General features: G+C 39.6%; 1 protein-coding gene across 2 annotated transcripts; it reads left to right on the top strand.

Annotated features, from left to right (window-relative positions):
- Nucleotides 1-95: 95 nt before the first annotated feature.
- Nucleotides 96-8153, top strand: LOC149011970 (NagB/RpiA/CoA transferase-like superfamily protein). Of its 2 annotated transcripts, XM_089163341.1 has the most exons (10): nucleotides 96-421; nucleotides 565-620; nucleotides 734-841; nucleotides 1753-1911; nucleotides 2049-2148; nucleotides 3656-3798; nucleotides 3910-4015; nucleotides 7213-7351; nucleotides 7447-7715; nucleotides 7916-8153. In XM_089163341.1, the coding sequence occupies exons 1-10, from the start codon at nucleotides 332-334 to the stop codon at nucleotides 7994-7996; spliced, it is 1251 nt and encodes a 416-aa protein (XP_089019467.1). In that variant the 5' UTR covers nucleotides 96-331; the 3' UTR covers nucleotides 7997-8153. The 2 variants fall into 2 exon arrangements, with proteins under 2 accessions (XP_089019467.1, XP_089019468.1); XM_089163342.1 differs by lacking the exon at nucleotides 734-841.
- Nucleotides 8154-8490: the final 337 nt, after the last annotated feature.

Here is an 8490-nt window from a genome sequence, read left to right as displayed (position 1 = left end):
CTGAAGTGAAATTTAAAACCAATGAAACGATGAGAAAAACGACAGCTGAAACAGAAGCGACGACTTATGACAAGAGTCACAAGACTTAGTTTTTCTGTTTCCAAGTCCTGGGCTGGTTGGTGCTATAAAGAATCCTTTATTTAGAGTACCAAAAGGAAAACAAGTGGGGCCCATATAATAAAGCAGCCATTTCTGAAGTTGCAAAAGTTGTTTTGGATTCTTTCTGCTTCACTGCCGCGACGAATACTGCATGTGAAAATTGTGTAATTGAAGAACTACTCGCTGGATTATCGTTTAGAATTCATTCATTAACGGAGGATTCTGTGGCAGAATGTCTTCTAAGTTCGACGAAGGAATTGAAGAAGGAAGTTCTCTGCAATCAATCTGTTACAAGCGAGGTTCTCTTCGGCTACTTGATCAGGTCCCTCTTTTTTCTCCGTTGGGCTGATTCTGGGTGTCTGGGTGAAAGTTCGAACAAAATAATTGGGTTTCTCAGACTTTTTTCTTTTGTGATTGTTTTAACGTTTATATTTTTTGGTGGAATTATTGTTTCTGTTTTTACAGAGAAAGCTTCCTCTTGAAACAATCTATTTGGACATTCACGACGCCACTGATGGATGGTAATGGTTTCTGCTTTTTGTATTCTAGTTTCCCAGTCACCCCGAACCCGCCCCCAACCCTAAAAAATAATTTTTATTACTCTAAATATTGGCTGATTGTTCGAGTATTCCAGTCATCAAATGCACTTCCATCCTGTTTCATTCGGACTTAATTCAGAGGGAATATGTGCTTGCGCATTTGTCGGCGCGTCTGTGTGTTTCTGCCTGTTGATTCTTCGAAGGTTGATAGTGAACCCTGTTAGTCCAGTCTTATCCTCTCTTCGTTTCAGATCCTTTTCTTTCAGAGATTCTTGAGGTCTTGTTATAAAATTTATCCTTTCTTTTGCTTCTGAATTATTTTAATTCATCTAAGGGAGGCCCAAGTAGAAAGGGGAAGGGTCTATCGGAAGCGAAAGATCTACATTGTTGAGACTATGTAGTTTAGATTTTTCTAATTTCTTGGGCTACCCTCTTCCTTCCACTTTCATTTCTCATTTTCCATTCCTAAGTTTTCTTACCTCATTGCTTCAGTTTTGTTTGTCATTGCTCTTACTTGCATTTTTTTCCTGGTTCCCAAATTTCCTTGCTTTATTTTGAAAGATCCATGTAGCTGACCCAATTTGGTTCAGAGAAAGCTGAGTTGTTGATTGTAGAAAGGGAGTGGGGTATTGTAGTAATCAACTTCAATTCTTCGCAAAGCAACATAGCAAAAAGGATAAATAGAAGAAGAGAGAATTGCACAAGAAAGGTATCTTTCGTTGGTGGACGTCCACGGCCGAGCTGTGACTCTGGTTCTCACTGGGTTGAGAACAAAGAGAACAAATACCTCCCCAAGTTTGTTGGACACTCCCAAATAAAGGACATATCGTTTTAAAACATAATATATAGAACTGGAAAGAAAAACCAAAAAAAAGGGTCCTCAGAACATTCTGGTTTAGCAAAATTGGTCTTCACTGACACCATGACTACCCCAATCTAGATGATCAAATTTTATCCCTGAGGTCTCTATTTGATAAGCAGTGGTGCCTTCTGGCCTTTCTCCATTTCTTTGATTGCTTAGAATTCCTTCCCTTCTATATAACTGTCTGTAAGATATCAGTGTATTCTAATTTCTGGAATTTATGAGGATTTGACATTTGAATGCCTGTTATAGGAATGCAATCAGGGATATGGTAGTCCGTGGTGCACCTGCAATTGCTATATCAGCTGCACTCTCCCTTGCTGTGGAAGTGTATAACTTGAAGACATTCGATGGAACACCTATAGATGCAGTTTCTTTCCTTGCCAAGAAGTTGGATTACCTTGTCTCAAGGTAATTTTTGGTGGAATTGTGTGTCTACTTAAAGAAGTCTAGGTGTTGGTAGAAATGGTTTCATGATACTTTACACCAACCATTAAGGCACTGATGGTTTTAGAATCATATCGTTTTATATGTTTCATCTTTTGCAGCCGTCCTACTGCTGTAAATCTTTCAGATGCTGCATCAAAGCTCAAACAGATCATATCAGAGGCTGCTGCCACAGCTGGGGAGGCCAGAGCAGTTTTTCAGGTTGTGATGCTTTGTTGTTGTGGCCCTTTTATTGACACTATTATGAACATGATCGGGTTCTTATATTTATTGGTCTTAGACTCTCAATAACTTTGTCTTCTGTGTATTCAAAGTTTGATCCCTTTGGGATCTCAAGTTGGTGATGCAAACCCATGTTTAGGGTTAGACTTCAGGATCTTCTAATTAAACTCCAGCACTCAACTAGGGTTTATGGAGGCTTTGGCTTAGGGTTTTAGGGGTTATAAGGCTGCTGGGATTGTAATTTTAGGTCTGAAATTAAATAGGAATTCAACTAAGATGTGGAAATTCCAGTCTTTGGCCAACTATGACTCAATTAGGGTTAGGGTTTTGGGAATGGGTTTCGGTTAGGGTTTAAGTTGGGCCTAGGATTGCTGTTCAAACCTGCTGTGATTGAGTTACAGATCTGAAACAAAGTGATGTTTGAGGTTTAGGTTCGAAATTGGAACCTAATGCAACTGGGATTTGGTTAGGGCTTCAGAAGTTTCGAACAGTGGGCTTTTGGGCTGACTTTGCTGGTTTTATGTTTCAGATTTAGGACTAAGGGTTTTGGAAAGGTTAATGGGGTTTGGAAGGTCTGACTTAGGGTTTAATGAAGCTTCTAAAAACTCTGCAACTCTTCTCAAAGAAGAAGATGAGGTGCAGAAATTCTGAACACCAGAATTAGGGCTGCGTTAGGGTTTTTAAGATTAGGACTAGGTTTTATAGGCTTAGGCGATCCTAATGAGGGTACAATGCATGGTTTTGGGGCTGGGGTTGAGGGAATCCTAGGGGGTTTAGGACTGAAAACGTGGGAAGAAGTAAAGGGGGAAGAGAGATAGGGGATGGGGGTGCGGTCTTAACTTAACTTGAATTGAGGCAAGCTTGCTGAAGTTCTGTAGATGAGCTTGAAGATGATGAAGGAATGTCAAAACTGAGACAAAGAGCACTCTAGCCCAGCTGTAGGGCTCCAAGGGGAATCCCACAACTTTCCCCAAAGCCAAATTCTCTACAAATGAATTCATTCATTCAGACTGAAAAATTACATCAAATAACTAGGCTATTTAACCTCCACTGACTTTCCTAGACTCAACTATTGAATCCCTACTAAATTGATTCCACTAACCTACTTGAATAGAACTTCTTTTAAGATAAGGTTCCTAAAATTAGGGAACCGTATCCTCACCTACTAACAACTCCAACTAACAATCAAAGGCCAACATTTACTCAACAAGTAGGACTCCAAACAGGAAATAAAAACAGACAGAATTATTTTCCTAAAATAAAACTGGACTTGGTCAACCAAATATGAATAGATCCAAGGGTAGAAAAATGACCATTCTACCCCTGGATAGAATTCTGCCCCCTTTGGTTTAGGACCTGTTTTGGATGGGCTTGGGCTCCTTCTAGGCTCTTTTGGGGCTGCCTGAGGGTTGGATACATCAGTTGGCTAAATGAGTGTTGTTTTTTGTCTATGCTAATGAGAAGATAAACTTGTGTTCATTTGCAGGCCTATATCGAATCTTCCGAAGCTATGCTTGAGGATGATGTTGCTTCAAACAGAGCAATTGGCTCTCATGGAGCAAGAATTCTTAAGAGTCAGCTCCATGATTCCAAGAAGCTCTCAATTTTGACCCATTGTAACACTGGCAGGTCCAATAAATTCTCGTCATAGTTTTAGACTTTTATATTCCTTGTGTACTCATCAGATCCTTTTTAGGGTTATGTAACTGAATTTGTCTGGCTTTTATCCATCCATGACAGCCTTGCTACAGCTGGATATGGTACAGCTCTTGGTGTTATCCGTGCAGTTCACACAGAAGGAATCCTTGAAAGGGCCTTTTGTACAGAGACACGGCCATTTAACCAGGTGATAATCTAGTGTCCATTTGTATCTGTTTTTATTTGCCTTATGGTAAAGATTGCTCAATCACATGTTAGAAAAAAGATCACCTTACTTTGACGAAGAGGATTGAGGATTGGTAATCCTTCATGAGTAGAGGAAGCTGCAGTTTTCAATGGTCTTTAGATGTGCTCTGCTGTTCATTGTTAGCAACCAGAACCTCCAATGCTTGTTACTTTCAAGATACACTCAACCCATGAAACTCACATCTTTTAACTTTTATATGTGTATATCACTAGACTGCTGGTGCAACTGATACAGTACTACTCTTGACTTGCATATTGCATGATATATGATATAGCTAAATTACATACATATTTGGAAAACAATTGTTGAAAAGGATATATTCTTTGAGAGACCATAGATCATACATCCAAGACCTACCCATGATAATAAGTTCAGTAGGATGTGATGGAGTGCAGATGGCATTTATAAGTTCAAGATGGGTTTTTCTTTTTCTTTTTCTTTTTCTTCTTCTTCTTCTTCCCCCTCTCCCCCAGGGGGCATGGTTATTCTCAACAAGGAAATCGATATGTTGTTGAAGGGCATTAGCATTATCTGAGAGATTTGTCCTTAATATTCCTTCAAAGGTGGATTTTTTTTGGCACAATTACCACTTGCCTGTACCATGCAACCTATATAGTATCATCTTGGTATCAATATCAGTAAGGTGCAAAACCAATATGGATCATCTGTGTTGGGCAATGTGATACTAATGCCTAGAACCTTTTCTTCATCTTTCGGGGGGGGGGGCGTTTGGAAAAGACCAAATCATTCGAAGATTTCAATTCAAGTGCTTACAAAGCCCATGGAAGGAAAAATCGGAAAAATATCGCCGAAACATGGCGATATCCAGCCGGTTCGACACAGCGCGAAATAAAAATGGGCCCAAAATGAAATTTACTAAAAGTCGATTTTCCGGCGAACTGGCAAAATACTAGCAAAAATCGCTGAAACTTAGGCAGATATCTCTTTCTTTCGTTCGAACCTTTGTCTGCTTCTTTGACTTCTGTTCTTGAGTTGTAAACAAATTGTTGGTGGTAAAAATCGATTATTGGGAAGGAGTAGAATCACTTCGGTAGGGCCGTAGGAGAGACCGTTGGATTGTATTCCACAGTGGGCACCAACAAGTCCATGGACCTTTTCATTGACACTGAATGGATTGTCTGATCGCCGGAATGAGCAGATTCAGTTGGTTAGGGTTTACTGGTTACCTCAAAGCTGCTGTTTCAGGTTTGGCTTGTGAGTGATGAACTCCGACCTTCCGCCGTAGACCATATTCACAGTTCATCTAGAATGAATGTCAGGAAGAAGACAAGTCCAATGTCCATTTAAGTCTTGGACCCAAGTGAAAAAATGACTTGACCCTCAAACAACCATTTCTAGCAGCACACGTGGCAGAATGAATGAATGATAATGTTTGCTTTATTATCTATTTATCTTCTCATTCTTTTCAAGAGTTTTGGTTTGCGCCGGAAATGTCTGCGGCAACCAGCAAAAGGCTAAATCTTGGCGAGATTTTGCAACCAAAGCCTATCACATTGAATTAATAAAATAAACAAAGAAGCAAAATGGGGTTGATGGATTACCACTTTACTTAACCAAGCCTTTTCTCAACCAAATGGGGTTGTCTGCAAGGGTTCTGTTTTTTATTTAATTCTATTATGTTTTAGATCATGTTAGTTGTGTCAAGTCTAAGCCATTCATATCTTTTCTCACTACTTCACAAGGCACTTTAGAATATTTCCAGCACCCTTTCCTGGAAAGCCCTAGAATTAAGTGAAACAACCAAATTAGAATTTAAATAACTCTGTAGTTCATTATGCTGCCTCTTGTTTGCATATTGTGATTTCAAATATCCACAGGAATTTCACCCTGGAGCTTAAGTCTGCACTTTTTTTATTAGAGGGGGGGGGGAGAGAGGGAGAGAGAGAGAGAGAGATTAGGATTTTTGTCATGCTCAAGTACAAGGGATGGTGCTTTATTGCGCACCTTAGAGGGGCACTGAAGGGATAAGGTTTTTACTGGTTAATTGCTTTTCCTGCAGATGTAGTTGGTTCACTGAAAGAAAGCATATACATTATTACTTTCTGTGTGACATTGATCATTTCATTCACTGCAGTTTTGTCTGTAATGAGTTTGGTGGATTAACTGGTGGATGCCTCCACTTTATTCATGTCAGCAACTACCATTAAATAATTTTCTCCTATCATTGATCTTAACCCTTGTATGTATTCTTCTGTTCTCTTGGACACCTCAATCCTTATATACTTTTATTATTGTAATGTTGCCAGTTACTAGGATGTTCCTTGGTCCTTGTAGATTGAAGCTTCTCGCACTAGGCACTGCAGCTCTAGGTGTTTTAACTTAAACGGGCACTGAAGAAACCAAATCTAGATTATGTCAAGCCAACTACATCTCATCTTATAACGGGGACCATTGAACAATGTCAGCTCTGAACGTTGCCGCATGATTTGTAAAGGTCATGGTCCAAAGAACCGAACTTTGAAATTGATGAAGGGGCATACCATTGTCAGCTCCTTTTAACTCTTTGATGGCTTGGTCCCTCATCTTCACCCCTGTTGATACCCAAAATGTTTTTGTAATAATATCTCAATTGTTATGGTTCTGTTCAACTTATTTGATCATCCCAGCCAAGCCTACTGAAGGAAGCTAATTCTTAATGGGTAAGGATCTGAAGTACACATGTTCTGATTCTTCTGAATTAGTGGGGAAGGGATTGGTCATCTGGAGTACTTATATACTAACATAATTTTATTAAGTTTTCCAATTGTAGTGCTTTTACGTATTGGAGAAACTGCAGTAAATATGTTGTGAAATAATTTTATTGACATTGTTAATTGTACTCCATTTCTTCTGCGACAGCATTGCCAATATGTTCTGGCATGCTTTTCTTAGTAGGGGATATGGTGTTCTGGAATTTTGTTCCCAAAGCTTTGGGAATGATCAGACCAGGGGTGTGAGAGTATGACATCCTCATGGAGGAAAAGAACAGTGATAAAAGCTTCTGGAATCCAAGGCACTATTATTTAGTTTACCCCCTTGGTCAATTTTAATCCCCTGTTGCAACTCATCAACCCTCGGTTTTCACTCACTGTTTGCACACTATCCCAAAGTTGATACCCTTGCTCTTTGAACTGCAGGGATCCAGGCTTACAGCTTTTGAGTTGGTACATGATAAGATACCCGCCACTCTTATAGCTGATTCTGCGGCTGCTGCATTAATGAAAGCTGGTAAAGTCAATGCTGTTATCGTTGGAGCTGATCGTGTGGCTGCAAATGGTAACTTTCTTTTTAATATAGAAGACAAATGGTCTGCTTTGAGCCTAATCCTGATAATGGTTTTAAATACTTTCATGGGTGTTATTTAACTGCAGGTGATACTGCTAATAAGATAGGAACATACAGCCTTTCAGTTTGTGCATCGCATCATGGCATTCCATTTTTTGTTGCTGCTCCTGTAACTTCGATTGATCTGGCCCTAACCTCTGGACAAGAAATTGTTATAGAGGAAAGATCAGCAAAGGAATTGTTGTGTTCACGGGGTGGACTTGGAGAGCAAGTGGCAGCTTCTGGAATCTCTGTCTGGAACCCAGCTTTTGATGTTACCCCAGCTAATCTCATTACTGCCATCATAACAGAAAAGGTTCCTCTCTCTCTCTCTCTGTCTCTCTCTTGGGTGGTTGGTGCTGCTTTTTTCTTAGGTGGTGGTGGTTCCTTTCTTTTCTTTTTTTGGTTGGATGTGAACTTGGGAGCAATTGGTGTTCGCTTTAGGATTATTATATAGACTATAGAGGCCAACCTTGATGATTTGATGTATTCTCTATGTTTGGATTTTTTGACCAGGGGGTAATCACGAAGATCGGCAGTGGTTCTTTTGACATAAAGGATTTTATACGAAAGGAAGCTGGTCAAATTGCTGAATAAAGGTAATACTCACCCCAGTGGATGAAGCGGCCTTCCAAAAGTTTTCAATGAAGAGCTTGTACATCAGTACATGTTACTTATTTTACATCATTAAGTTACTTCAATATGCTCTGTATTTCACCAATGCTATCAAAGTTAATAAGGCGATTTGTATTCTTTCTTACGTTTAAATGGAAAAACATGGCATACCAGACTTCCCTGGTTCCAAGTCAATTCTCCAATTATTTTGCTTGACTCTTTCATCCTTTAAGGCCCTCATTCTGGTTCTGACATCACTTGATGGGATTAGGATGGATCTCACCTTTTAAGTCTTGCCTTCAGAAAATGGTCTCCAGTTCCTTAGTGTTACATCTGACTATTTACACCCAATATATGGTCGTTTTCCAGTGTATTTGATTGATATCTGGCGGTGCATTTGAAATGGATGGAAATCACTTTGTATTGGTTAGCAGCCGGGCTGGATTCGATAACTTTGAAAGGCAATGAAAGTCAGG

Source organism: Hakea prostrata, chromosome 7 (genome assembly GCF_041222555.1).
Source record: "Hakea prostrata isolate BN-2017 chromosome 7, UWA_Hpros_2, whole genome shotgun sequence".
In the NCBI taxonomy this organism is placed as follows: domain Eukaryota; kingdom Viridiplantae; phylum Streptophyta; class Magnoliopsida; order Proteales; family Proteaceae; genus Hakea; species Hakea prostrata.
The sequence above is the reverse complement of the archived record's forward strand: the minus strand, read 5'-3'. Positions and strand labels throughout refer to the sequence as shown.

What these genes read in the sequence shown, in the direction of transcription:
- LOC149011970 (XM_089163341.1), top strand. Translation starts at nt 332, where the DNA reads ATGTCTTCTAAGTTCGACGAAGGAATTGAAGAAGGAAGTTCTCTGCAA. An exon ending in CTCTTCGGCTACTTGATCAG is followed by an intron (nt 422 to 564) that starts GTCCCTCTTTTT and finishes CTGTTTTTACAG; the next exon opens with AGAAAGCTTCCTCTTGAAAC. An exon ending in ACCCATTGTAACACTGGCAG is followed by an intron (nt 3,799 to 3,909) that starts GTCCAATAAATT and finishes CATCCATGACAG; the next exon opens with CCTTGCTACAGCTGGATATG.